The sequence below is a fragment of the Elephas maximus genome, chromosome 9 (genome assembly GCF_024166365.1).
Source record: "Elephas maximus indicus isolate mEleMax1 chromosome 9, mEleMax1 primary haplotype, whole genome shotgun sequence".
Taxonomy (NCBI): domain Eukaryota; kingdom Metazoa; phylum Chordata; class Mammalia; order Proboscidea; family Elephantidae; genus Elephas; species Elephas maximus.
The window spans coordinates 36,703,047-36,717,589 of NC_064827.1; the positions used below are offsets into that span (position 1 = coordinate 36,703,047).

Consider the following 14,543-nt stretch of genomic DNA (forward strand, 5'->3'; position numbering starts at 1 on the left):
AAAATCTAGGTAAAAGTCATTTTCTCACAGAAGCTGTTTTTTGCCTTACGTCCTCATTTTATATTGTCTTTGTGCAGAGTTTGACCATTTTTCTCATGTTTTGACCCTTATTAGGAAAACTTGGAACTTTTCCTTATTGGTCATTAAATAATTAGACGATCTTATTAAAGATATGTTCTGTTATTTGTTTTGGGCCTTGTATATACAAAATAAATGCTCCATGGCTAAAGACTTATGTTGTTAATACTGTCAGTACCTCCATGAAGGAAATGGAATTCAAATGTCCTGTGAAATCATAAGGTCGTGTCACCTGTATTCAGTAGCTTAGCCGAAAAAAAAAAGACAGTTTTTTTTTCTTTTTTTTTTGGCTAGCTTTAATTTAGTTGTAAGTTATAGTTAACCTATTGTTTATCCTGAGATACCCTAACTATAAGGCCCTTAGGAGAACTGCATTTGGGAACATCTCTAGTCAGGAACCTATAAATGGGATTCATTTATGGTCTCAGGTTGGGCCCAATGGGTTTGGAAGAACCTTAGGGAGCAATTCAGGGGCTACGTAAGCTTTACAGTCATTTCAGAAAGGCACTAAAATATCTAGAACCTCTGAAATTCCTTAGAGAACTTTTTTCTAAGTTATAAGAAAACTTATAAAGAGATAAGCAATGAGCAATCTTTTCATATAAGTATATATACATATAAGAATAATTATATCCCAAATATTACATGAGGCATACGTATACTAAAAAAAAAAATTTTTTTTTTTTGAAAGTATTCATTATTTTTCAAAATTCAACTTTGACCAGGTTTGCTAAATCTACCCCACTTTTGGGGGTGGTGTATCAGGAATTTATATAAGCTGATTCAGGCCTAAAGAAATGTTAACCTGATAGTGCCATGTGGCTAGATACGGGTAGATCAGTTGCTACCGTTCCATTGAGGAACTGTGATGCGTTCCTTAAATGCTGTTCCTTTAACTTCAAAGGTTGAATTCTGAGAAATAAGTTTTGAGAAAGAGACTAGATTTAACATTTTAGTACAGCATACCTTAGAAGAAAGTTCTGTATAGATAGTCTAACAGTGAGTTATTCTTTATGCCTTTATAGGTTAAAGAAGATAATCAGGAAATAGCCAGCATGGAGAGACAGTAAGTACCTTTATTCTTGGACATTTTACATCCATTTCTCATCTTTTAAATTACATTCTAGTTGTACAAGAGGTGCATATTGGTACAGTCATTCTTTCTATGGTTAACATTGAGAATGTTAATACAGATGCAGCCTTCAGTCTTGCCTCAGCTTTAAGTATTTCTTTGAATGTTTAAGAGTCAAGACATAGTACAATTGGGTTTTTTTTTTTTTAACAGTTTTATTAAGATGTAATTCACATGCTGTGTGCTCATCGGTTATTTGTATGTCTTCTTTGAAGATGTGATAGATATATTTATGATGACAAAAAAAAAAAAAAAGAGTAGCTGCTGAGGCTGCTTATGTACAACCGAAAGCCTCATGGAATTTGGTTCCTTGGTTTGGAGGTTTAAGGTCATGGTTTCATGGGACATCCCAGATAATTGCCCTAATAACATGTTTAGCGCTTCTGTTCTATATCCTAGTTCCTTGCGTGCTGCCTGGGGTCTTAAAAGCTTGCAAGCGGGCATTCAAGGCAGGACAATTGGTCTCCATTAGCCTGAAGCAACAGAGGAAGAAGGAGAGTCAGGACTAGGAAGAGGATATGGAATGTGTGGCTAATTGCCTCCAGGATGAACAACTGTTTCCTTTGCATGACGCCAGAAGAACTGGATGGTGCTCGGATGCCGTTACTGAACTTTTGATCAAAGGGGGAAAATGCAGAATAGAATATCAAGTTCTCATGGACTCCAGACTTTCTGGAGTCAAGGGGGCTGGATGAACCCCTGACAGTATTGCCCTGAGATAATCTTTAAAACGTAAACCAAAAATATCCCCTGAAGTCTTAAAACCAAACAATAGATTAACTAGTAAAAAATGTCTGCCTTGGGCATTATGCTCTTTTACAAACTATCTATATGGGATCAAATGACAACAGCAACTCAAAAGATTAGATAGGAACCTTAGGAGACAGAGTTTATGTTAAGTTTATGTTATGTTCATGGGGGAGGAACAACTCAGAAAAGAAGCGTGAGAAAGGTTGTACAACTTGAATCTAATCGTGGTCACTGAAGTGTACACGTAGAAGCGGTTGGATTGGTGTATGTTTTGCTGTGTATATTCTCAACGACAACAAAATGAAAAAGAAGAAATGTCTATTGAGATCCTTTATCCATTTTACTGAAGTTGACATTATCTGTCATGTATTCATTAGATAATGTTTTCAACAGGTTGACAGATATAAAAGAAAAAATAAATCAGTTTAATGAAGAAATTAGACAACTTGACATGGATCTAGAGGAACACCAAGGTAATAGTTCTGGTATTTTTATAATGTAGATTAACAGATGCGTAGTATGTTAGTACAGTGTTAACTGAAGCCCAAAAACTATTTAGCTGGTTTTATTATTTAATTCTTTTTGATATTACTCATTTAATTGCTAAAATACATGCCAAGTTTTATAAGTAATTAAGGCAATTATTTAAACTGATCACAAACTTGAAATAACTTGAAATTTTTGCATAATGATGAAAATGTGTTTAGTTTTGCAAGGTAGTTTTTTCTTTTTTTTTTTTAATGAAGTAAAATGGTTTCAAGTTGTTACATATTCCTAAATTATACTTACGCAATATAACTGGTATCTGGCAGGATTGGAGGGTTGGGGTGATTATCAGATCACAAATATCACAAATAATCCAGAAACAATCAATTCCCCAGTGGGGCTCAGTAATGAAGTAGCGAGTACTGATTACCCTGATTCCCCTCACAACCCCAACTTTGCCCAGCAATGGGATTTGAAGAGCTAAGACAGGAACAGACACCTGGGGGAGCTTTAGGTCTGAACAAATGGAAGTGTTGTGGTGGGGATTCCAGAATACAGTGTGTGTGTGTCTCGGGAAAAGGGTTTGGGGTAGAAGCTTGCTAACCCATTTCTTTCTAGTAAGAAAGAGAAAGATAGGTTCCCCATGGCACTTTAATCATAGTTCAACTGCAAACCAGTTAATATGCTCTTGAATTATCAAGAATTGATTGTATATTCTTAGGAGTTAGATATGGTATTGTATACCTAGTATGGCCAAAGAAAAATCTGCAGCAGAGAAAAACAGTGTTCTAGTTCTAAAACGTTTTTTTTTTTACTTCAGTTTTAAAGATGGTATATTAGTTTTATTTACTTTTTTCTGGATTTGTGAATAATAACATTAGCTATTATTGATTTACTTGCCTGGACTGGGCACTTTGCACCCTTTGCAAAAACCTTTTGAAGCCTTGCTAAGCCCTTTTTTATGCATGTTGAGACTCAGAGAAGTTATGTAATTTAAGTAAGTGGTAAAGTCAAGATTTGAACAAAGGTCTCTGATCGTAAAGTCTTTGTTCCACTGCCTAAGCCTAAGCTTGGCTTTCTAATATGAACTGTTGCATTCGTGAAGTAGACATTTTTTTAGAAAATGCTTGTATAGTTTTATAGTTTTATTTTCATATGGCTACTAATGGCTTTAAAAGTCCCGGTGGCACAGTTGGCTGCTAACTGAAAGGTCGGTGGTTTGAACCTACTACGTACTCTGTGCGAATTTGCTTCCATAAAGGTTTGCAGTCTTGGAAACCCTGTTCTACTCTGTCTTACAGGGCCGCTATGAGTCAGAATCAACAGGATGGCAATTTTTTTTTTAATTAATTGCTTTTAATAAGGCATCTAAAGGCAGAGAAACTTTTAAGTTTCAGCTGTTAAATAAGTTAAGTAACTCAGATTTAGTTTTGTCATCAGCAAAATTAATGTAACAGTCTTTTTTCCCTAAGGTTTATGAATATTAAATGGTGTATGTGAGGAGGTAGGCATACAATAAATTAAGACTAAGGTCATGTTACTTTAGTAAGTTATTTTATTGCTTTTAACTTATATTGGTCAAGTATTCTAGATTTTCTTATTAATATCTTCAAAACTATTTTGAGAAATCTGATAATGTTCTTGATTTTAGATGCTTTGTAGGATATAGTCTAAATAATTTTCTTTTTACAAAATTTAAATTTCTAGCAACAGTCAGCTTCTTTCCAGTAAAATAACTTATTTTGGGGTAATAATTCATTATCAATTGCCAGTATTCTAAGATAAATGGAATTCTTTGAATTTTAGCTTCCATTTTACTTTTTGTTTTGTAACCTTCTTTGTCCTTCTTTATTAATATAGGAAAAAACAATATATAGCGCAACGTAATGTGGCAAAAAGCTACTTTAATATGTATAAAAGATATACATTTATATATGTAATTAAATATATGTTATATATGTGTATGTACATACGAAAAAAAACCAAACCCATTTCTGTCGAGTTAATTTTGACTTATTACGACCCTGTAGGACAGAGTAGAACTGCCCCATAAGGTTTCCAGGAAGTGGCTAGTGGATTTGAACTGCCAACATTTTGGTTACCAGCCAAACGCTTAACCACTACGCTGCCAGGGCTCCAATACCAACACATTAGTGTTGTTGTCCTGCCACACTGTGATTATCCTAGATTATTGGTGCAACAGCACCTGGGCTTTTTGTTAGAAGGTTACTTGTTAAAAGGTTACGTATTAACTCAGGACTTTGTTATTTCTTGCCTGAACTATTTCAGTAGCTTCCTAACTGGTCTCCCCAACTCCAGTCTTGCCCTTCTGAGATTCATCCACCACAGTGTTGCCACAGTGACTTATGTGAAATGAAAATGAGATTCTGACTGTGTCATTTTCCACCTACCATTGGTTCCCGTGACCTGCAAGATAAAGAATTTTTGCATGGCATTCTAATCTGTCTGTAACCTGGCCCCTGCGTTTTTAGCCTCCTTTCCAACCCCTCACCATCTCTATCCTTACATTCTAATAATCTTAAACTACTTGTGATACCACACGTCACACCCTATTTACCACGTATCAAACTCTTTCATGCCTTAATCCTTTGTTCCTAATATTTTATGCCTCAGTCATTTGCTCTCTTGTCTTAAAGGTTGTTTTTCCCTGTTATTTTCCAGGCTAACTTTTAAGATACCAGTTCTGGTTTGCGTTCATCTGTCATGATAACTATAACTTCCCTCCTGATCTGTTTCTGGGCTGGACTCAGTATGCCCTCTACCCTGTGTTCTCAGAGCACCCTGTGCATAGTTGTATCACTGCAGTGACCACATTATTTTACAATTGTCTAGTTCTGTGTTTGTCTCCCCCTTTAAGCTATAAGTTCTCAAGGACATGAGGTGTGTCTTGTTCACTTTGGAGCTCATCTCATCAATACAATGCCTGGGAAAGTAAACACTCAGTAAATGTTTGTGGAGTGAACTAAATAATCCTAGATTTTAGCAAAGAAAGAATTCTAGACTGAACAAGTAGTAAAAGTTGGGCTCTAGTTCCTTCTTTGATTCCTCTAGTTCTTAGGATACACATATACACTCTTACCTAGAGAAACTTGATTGGTTGGCATAGGTTTTTTTTTTTACTTTTCTGAGGATTTCTAGCTCTGGGTACAGTTGTGTTCTCTGCTGGGTAGTAATGGTGACACTGTAGTCCAACAACTTTCTTGAGTATACCATGTTTATTCATTTTAACAAGTCTTTACAGTTAGTTTTTCAAAAGTTACATGGAATAATCATATCTCAAAGTTGACTAAATAAAATCAGTTATTTAGTTACTCTATGAAGATCTTTAGATGCTGAGTTATCAGTTTCTGTGATAGTCTGTAATAAAGCAGAAAAATTCTACAATAAACTTAGACTTTTGACTAATTCTAAATGGGCTAGAATCTTTACTTCATCTTTTTAAATGACTTTAAAAAATACAATAATTTCATAACAAAACTTTCATTATAATAAGGCATCACTACATTTTTAAACTGCTAGGGGCTTTGATTTTATCATGTTAAATATTTGCTAGACTTCACTTTATTCGATCAGGTCATTTTGTTACATGGGTTCTAAATTTGCTTTAAGTTTAAACATACATACTGTTTAAAAATTGGGATTACCTCACTCAGTCCTATGTTTTAGCAGGGAAAGAAGGATTAGTTTTTGCTAATTAGAAGCAAGGAGAAATAGCTGTACTGAAAGTCAGACGGGACTTGGCTACAAACTCTGGGTTATCAGTAAAGCAGAGCAGTATTGGCAGATGCCATGCTACTTTTCAGAAAAGCCTGAATCCCTCCTGTTTTCTCCTTTCTCAGGTGAATTGCCAGCCATTGAGTACTTGCTTAATTGTTACTTTTAAAATGCTGGTTCTATATGAGCAAGGGAGAAGTAATAGAAAAATAATTGTTATTCTGGCTAGAGCAGATAACACAGACAACAGTAGCCTATATTCTCACTCAGTACCGGATACTGTATTTTTTTTTATTGTACTTTAGATGAAGTTTACAGAGCAAACTAGTTTCCCAATAAACAATTAATACACGTATTGTTTTGTGACATTCGTTGCCAACCCGATGACATGTCAACCTTCCCCACTTCTCCACCTTGAGTTCCCTATTACCAGCTTTCTTGTCCCCTCCTGCCTTCTTGTCCTTGCCCCTAGCCTGGAGTGCCATTTAGTCTTGTTTTGTTTTCTGGGCCTGTCTAATCTTTGACCGAAGGGTGAACCTCAGGCAAGACTTCATTACCGAGCCATAAGGATGTCCGGGGGCCATATTTTCAGAGTTTCTCCCGTTTCTGTTGACCAGTAAGCCTGGACTTTTTTTTTTTTTTTAGTTAGAATTTTGGTCTATATTTTTCTTCAGCTCTGTCCAGGACCTTCTATTGTGATCCTTGTCAGAGCAGTTGGTGGTGGTAGCTGGGCACCATCTAGATGTGTTAGACTTAGTCTGGTAGAGGCTATGGTAGTTGTGGTCCATTAGTCCTTTGGACTAATCTTTCCCTTGTGTCTTTGGTTTTCTTCATTCTCCCTTGCTCCAGATGGGGTGAGACCAGTGGAGTATCTTAGATGGCTGCTCACTAGCTTTTAAGACCCCAGACACTACTCATCAAAGTAGGGTATAGAACATTTTCTTTATAAACTGTGTTATACCAGTTGAGCTAAATTTTCCCCAGGACCATGATCCAAACAGCCCTCGGCCCAGTAATTTGGTCCCTCAGGGAGTTTGGGTGTGTCTATGGAGCTTCTGTGACCTTGCCTTGGGCAAGTTGTGCTGGCTTCCCCTGTATTGTGCATTGTCTCACCCTTCACCAAAGTTACCACTTACCTACTGTCCACTTAGTACTTTTTCCTCCCACCTTTCCCCTCCTTCATAATCATCAAAGATAGTTTCTTTTTGTGTGTAGACCTTTTCATGCATTTTTATAGTAGTGGTCTCATACAATATCTGTCCTTTTGTGATTTACTTATTTCACTTAGCATAATGTCCTCCAAATTCATCCATGTTGTGAGATGTTTCATGGATCCGTCATTATTCTTTAGTGGTGCATAATACTCCATTGTGTGTACATACCACAGTTTGTTAATGTATTCATCCGTTGATGGGCACTTAGGTTGTTTCCATCTTTTTGCTATTGTGAGTAATGCTGCAATGAACATGGATGTGCATATGTCAATTCGGGTCACGGCTCTTATTTCTTTAGGGTATGTACCTAGGAGTGGGATTGCTGGGTCATATGGTATTTCTATTTCTAGGTTTTTAAGGAAGTGTCATACTGTTCTCCATAGTGGCTATACCATTTTACATTCCTACTAGCAATGTATAAGTTCCAGTCTCCCCACAACCTCGTCAACATTTGTTTTTTTCTGTTTTTTTGATTAGTGCCAGTATTGCTGGGGTGAGATTGTATCTCATTGTGGCCTTGATTTGCATTTCTCTAATGGCTAAAACCCTGGTGGTGTAGTACTTAAGAGCTACAGCTGCTAACCAAGAGATCAGCAGTTCGAATCTACCAGGCATTTCTTGGAAACCATATGGGGCAGTTCTACTCTGTCCTATAGGGTTGTTATGAGTTAAAATTGACTCAATGGCAACGGGTTTGATTTTAATGGCTCATGATCATGAGCATTTTTTAATAAGTTTGTTAGCTGCTTGAATGTCTTCTTTGGTGAAGTGTCTTTTCATATCCTTTGCCCAGTTTTTAACTGGATTGTTTTGTCTTTTTATTGTTGAGGTATTTTTACAATTTTGATTGATTCTGCCAAGTTTCTTTGCAGAAAAGGTTGTGCCATTTTTATACAACCAATAACAATGTGTGAAAGTGCTTCCTCACCAATGCTAGCTACTATAAAAGTTTTTAGTTTTTGTTGGTCAAGCTAATATTCACAGATCTCTGCCAATTCTAAAATTACGTATATATTTGCAAAGGCCTGAATTAGTAGTACTACCATTATCCACAAGGTGGGGCTGATTTTCTTGAAGTCTACATTCACAGACTAGGATTGAGGAATACAGTTAACAAAGTATTAAGACTGTTCACAGTCATCTATCTCCCCAAGTGTGACTTTTGGGAGTTATTACTCACTAAAATTTATTTCTTTTTTCATGAAGTCCAATACCTTCCCAAAGATTGACTAGATTGTAAAACAGAATACCACGCAGTTATTAATACAGCATATCACAGATGTGTAAACAACTAACTGCTAAAATGGGATAAATATATATTATAATAGAATTATACATAAAGTGCTGTAGAAACATTGGAAATGTTTTACTGTTCAAAACTCTAAATGAATTCGTGGCAACTTATTCCATAATTTATATGCTTCTATCAGGAGTAATTATCAGGAGTAATAGAATATAAAACAATACTTTTCTTGGTTGGTCTGTAGGATATTTTATCATGTTCAGAATTCCCAAGCCTAGATTAGAAACTTTTCTGCTTTTATTACAACAGGTAAAATAGAATTAAAAGAGGCAGAAGAGCGTTAGCTTAACTAGTAAAAATTGTCTTGAGCATTAAGGTCTTTTAAGAACTATATGGGATCAAAGTGACAACAGCATCTCTAAAGATTAGGTAAGAATCTTAGGAGGCAGTGAGTTTATGTTAGTGGGGGAGGAACAACTCAGAGAAGGAGGGGGAGAATGGTTCCACAACCTAAAGAATGTAAACAGTTTCACCAAATTGTACATGTAGAAATGGTTGAACTGGAGTATGTTTTACTGTCTATATTTTCAACAACAAATTAAATTTTAAAAAAAGAACCCCAATACTGCATACCAAAAAAAAAAAACAGGTTCTGTAACCAGAATGCCTGGTTTCAAAGTCTGGCTGTGCTGTTTTACTGGCTATTCATTCTTGGACATGTTACCTAAACTTTTTGTACCTCAAAACCTTTAAATGGAGGTTACAGTACTACTTACCTATTAGGGTTTATTCTGAGAATTTAATAAATGCACACAATACATACATAAAACAACAGTGCTCAGTTTAAAAAAGTATACTCAGTAAATGTTAGCTATTAGCTGCTATTACTAATGCTATTAATTTATAAACCACAGCTTGAATAACTTGCCTGGAGATTTTCCAAAACATGTTTTAGGAAGTATTTGCCCAATTAGTATCTTTCCAGGATATACAAAATAGTCTGTTCAATATCAACGTGGTATATCTTCCTGGTATCTGAGATTTCAAATGACATCTATCCATTGCTGTTTTCCGGTTTGTCAATACACATCAAACGAAGAAAAATGAATCGTTGCTTATTGTTCAGTTTGGAAATTGGTTCAAGTACACTTTAAATCTTTCACTGGAACAATGGTATTATTTCTGTACCAGGGTCATCAGTGTCATCTGGGGCCTTGTTAGAAATGCAGATTCTTCAGCTTCACCTAGACCTATTGAATTTTTTTTTTTAATTGAGTTTTCGGTGAAAGTTTACACAGTTAGGTTCGCATTTGACAATTTCCACACAAATTGTTCACTGACATTAGTTATATTTATCACAATTTATCTGTATTCTCTTTAATTGTATCTATACCCATCCATATGTGCTCAAACACTCGTTTTTACTCTGTGCTGTGCTAGCTACATCCACATCCGGTGCAGCTTTTCTCATCACCAAAAATAACTAGTCTCTATGGTCTAAAGCGTACTTTCCCGTTTACCCCCTCCTCTCCCTGGGCACTACCAATGCACATTGGTCTCTATATATTTATCTGTTTTTTTTTTTTTTTTTTTCTTTTAAAAGAGGGATCATACACTATTTGCCCTTATATGCTTGACTTATGTCACTTAGCACTCCAGGTCCATCCATTTTATGTTTCACAGACTCATCATTGTTCTTTCTAGTTGCAGTGTATTCCATTGTATATATACACCAGAATTTGTTTATCTATTCATCTGTTGATTGACACTTCAGTTCTTTCCATTTTTTGCTATTGTGAATAAAGCTGCCATCTTGTTGTTGTTAGGTGCTGATTGATAGTGACTCTATGTACAACAGAACGAAACACTGCCCGGTCCTGCACCATCCTAACAAGCATTGCTATGTTTGAGCCCATTGTTGCAGTCACTGTGTCAGTCCATCTTGTTGAGGGTCTTCCTCTTTTTCACTGACCCTCTACTTTACCAAGCATGTTGTCCTTCTCCAGGGACTGGTCCCTTCTGATAACATGTCCAAAGTATGTGAAACAAAATCTTGCCATCCTTGCTTCTAATGAGCATTTTGACTGTACTTCTTCCAAGACAGATTTGTTCGTTCTTCTGGCAGTCCGTGGTATATTCAGTATTCTTTGCCACCACTATAATTCAAAGGCATCAGTTCTTCAGTCTTCCTTATTCACTGTCCAAATTTCACATGCATATGAGGCGATTGAAAACACCAAAGCTACGATAGGAGTGCATATATCTGTTCATGTCAGTACCTTTAGGTGTGTAGGGTATATCCTTATGAGTGGGATTGCTGGATCAAAAGGTAGCTCTATTTCTAGTTTCTTTTTTTTTTTTTTTTTTAGGAAATGCCATACCATTTTCCATAGTGGTGTACCTTTTTTTTTTTTTTTTTGTACCATTTTACATTCTTACCAGCAGTGGATAAGGGCTCCATCTTAGTCAGTGTGAGATGGTATCTCATTGTACTTTTGATTTGTATCTCTCTAATGGCTAATTGGAAACACTGGGGCCATAGTGGTTAAGAACTACAGCTGCTAACCAAAAGGTCAGCAGTTCAAATCTACCAGGCAGTCCTTGGAAACCATGTGGGGCAGTTCTGCTCTGTCCTATAGGGTCGCTATGAGTTGGAATCGACTCAATGGCAACAGATTTGGTTTTTTGGTTTTAATGTGATCATCTTTTCATGTGCCTGTTGACTGCTTCTTTGGTGAAGGTTCTGTTCGTGTCCTTTGCCATTTTATAATTGGGTTTTTGTCTTTTTGTTGTTGCATTGTTGAAGTTTTTAAAATAAATTTTAAGAGATAAACCCTTATCTGATATGTCATTTCTGAAGATTTTTCCCAGTCTGTAGGTTTTCCTTTTTACTCTTTTGATGAGCATAAGTTTTTAATTTTTATGACGTTCCATTTATCAGTTTTGCCTTCTTCTATTTGTGTATTTATTGTAATGTTTATTATCCTAGTTTAATAAAGGATTGGGTACCATAGTTTTCTCCATCTTTTTTCTTCCAGGAGTGTTATGGCTTTATGTTTAACATTTAGGTCTTTGATTCATTTTGCGTTAGTTTTTGTGTATGGTGTGAGGTATGGGTCTTGTTTCCATTTTCTGCAGGTGGGCATACATTTTTGCCAGCACCATTTATTTATTTTTCCTAGCTATTTTTTTCTATTGTGCCTTAGATGAAGGTTTTACAGAACAAATTAGTTTCTCATTAAACAATTAATATTGTTTTGTGACATTGGTTGCCCACCCGACATGTCAACACTCTCAACCTTGGGTTCCCTATTACCAGCTTTTCTGTCCCCTCCTGCCTTCTTGTCCTTGTCCCTGGGCTAGTGTGCCCATTTAGTCTCATTTTGTTTTATGGGCCTGTTTAATCTTTGGCTGAAGGGTGAACCTCAGGTATGACATCAGTGCTTAGTTGAAAGGGTGTCTGGGGGCCATACTCTCAGGGCTTCTCTGGTCTCTGTCAGACCAGTAAGTCTGGTCTTTTTTTGTGTGTGAGTTAGAATTTTGTTCTACATTTTTCTCCAGCTCTGTTCAGGACCCTCTATTGTAATCCCTGTCGGAGCAGTCAGTGGTGGTAGCCGGCCACCATCTGGTTTTGCTGGACTCAGTCTGGTGGAAGTTGTGGTAGTTGTGGTCCATTAGTCCTTTACACTAACTGTTCCCTCGTGCCTTTGGTTTTCTTCATTCTCCCTTGCTCCAGGTGAGACCAGTGGAGTATCTTAGATGGCTGCTCACAAGCTTTTAAGACCCCAGACACTACTCACCTAAGTATGAGGTAGAACATTTTCTTTCTACACTATGTTATGCCAGTTGAGCTAGACTTGTGCCCCGAGACCACGATCCCCACAGCCCTCAGCCCAGTAATTTGGTCCCTCAGGGAGTTTGGGTGTGTCTGTGAAGCTTCCATGGCCTTGCCTTGGTCAAGTTGTGCTGACTTCCCCAACATTGTGTACTGTCTTACCCTTTATCAAAGTTACCGTTTATCTATTGTCTAGTGTCTTTTCCTCCCACCCCTCCCCTCCCTCGTAACCATCGAAGATTGTTTCTTTTTGCATATAAACCTTTTCATGAGTTTTTACAATAGTGGTCTCATAAAATATTTGTCCTTTTGTCATTGACTCAGCATAATACCCTCCAGATTCATCCATGTTGTGAGATGTTTTGCAGATTTATCGTTTTTCTTTATTGTTGCATAGCGTTCCACTGTGTGTATGTACCGTAGTTTGTTTATCCATTCATCTGTTGATGGGCACTTAGCTTGTTTCCACCTTTCTGTTATTGTGAATAATACCTGCACTGTTTATTAAGGAGACTGTCTCTGCCCCACTGAATGGACTTTAACCCCTTGTCAAAAATCAGTTGTCCATAGATGTTTGGGTATAGTTCTGGGTTCTTAATTCTACTCCACTTGTCTATGTTCCTATCATTGAACCAACACCAGGATGTTTTGACTATAGTAGCTGTATAGTGTGTTTTGATATCAGGGAGTGTGAAGTCTCCTGCTTGCTTCCTTTTCTTCAATATTGCTTTGGATATTTGGGGTTTCTTTTCTTTCCATATGAAGTTGGTCATTAATTTCTTCCTTTCAGTAAAGAATGTTGTTGGGATTTGTATTGAGATTTGCATTGTATCTGTATATTGCCTTAGGTAGCACTGACATTTTCAGTATATTAAATCTTCTAGTCCATGAGCCTGGTATGTCTTTCCATTTTTTGTAGGTCTCTTTTAGTCTCTTGTAGTAGTGTTTTATAATTCTCATTGTACAAGTCTTTTATGTCCATGGTTAGGTTAATTCCTAGGTATTTTATTGATTTGGGGGCTATTGTAAATAGCACTTTTTTTTTTTTTTCTTTTTTGGAGTAGTCTTTGTTAATGTAGAGGAACTCAACTGATTTTTGTGCGTTAATCTTGTAACTGAAAGGTTGCTAAATTCTTTTATTAGTTCCAGCAATTTTTTTGTGGAATCTTTAGGGTCTTCTATGTATAGGATCATGTCACCTGCAAATAGAGGTAATTTTACTTCTTTCTTTTTTATTTTGATACCTTTTATTTCTCTTTCTTGTCTTATTACTTTGGCTAGGACTTCTAGTACAGTGTCAAATAAGAGTGGTGATAATGGGCATCCTTGGCTTGTTCACGTTCTCAGAGGGAGGACTCTCAGCCTTTCTCCACTGAGTATAATGTTGGCTGTTGGTTTTGCATATATGCCCTTAATTGTCTTGAGAAATTTCCCTTCTATTCATATTTTTCTGAGAGTTTTTATCAGGAAAGTGTGTTGAATTTTATCAAATGCCTTTTCTGCATTGATTGATATGATTGTATGATTCTTTTCCTTTGTTTTATTTATGTGGTGGATTACATTGATTGATCTTCTGATGTTGAATCATGCTTATAATCCTTGTATGAATCCCACTTGATCATAGTGTATGACTTTTTTTCATATTTTGGTGAAGTCTGTTGGCTAGAATTTTGTTGAAAATTTTTGCATCTGTGTTCAGAAGGGATATTGATCTGTAATTTTCTTTTTTTTTTTTGTAATGATATTTTTGCCTGGTTTAGGTATGAGGGTTACGCTGGCTTCATAGAAAGAGTTTAGCAGTGTTCCTCCCTCTTCCTTGTTTTCGAGGAGGTTGAGTAAGATTGGTGTCTACTCTTCTCTGAATGTTTGGTAGAATTCTCCAGTGTAGCCATCTGGTTGTGTTTCTTTTTCTTCTTCTTCTTTTTTTTTTTTTTTGGTAGTTTTTTGAGGATATCTTCATTCTCTTTTGTGGTGGGTCTGTTTAAATTTTCTACCTCTGTTTGTGTTAGTTTGGGTAGGTAGTGTGTTTTTAAGAATTTGTCAATTTCATCTAGGTTTACAAATTTGTTG

The 14,543-nt window shown here is 36.4% G+C and overlaps 1 protein-coding gene across 5 annotated transcripts in view; it reads left to right on the forward strand.

Moving 5' to 3' along the window:
• The window catches only part of IFT74 (intraflagellar transport 74), a 127,092-nt gene that overhangs the window by 48,677 nt on the left and 63,872 nt on the right, over positions 1 to 14,543 (forward strand). For all 5 annotated transcript variants that reach the window (XM_049895993.1, XM_049895992.1, XM_049895988.1 and 2 more), the window contains 2 exons: positions 1,104 to 1,144; positions 2,354 to 2,433. In XM_049895993.1, the coding sequence (XP_049751950.1) occupies positions 1,104 to 1,144; positions 2,354 to 2,433 (121 nt within the window). The remainder of the gene's footprint in view (positions 1 to 1,103; positions 1,145 to 2,353; positions 2,434 to 14,543) is intronic.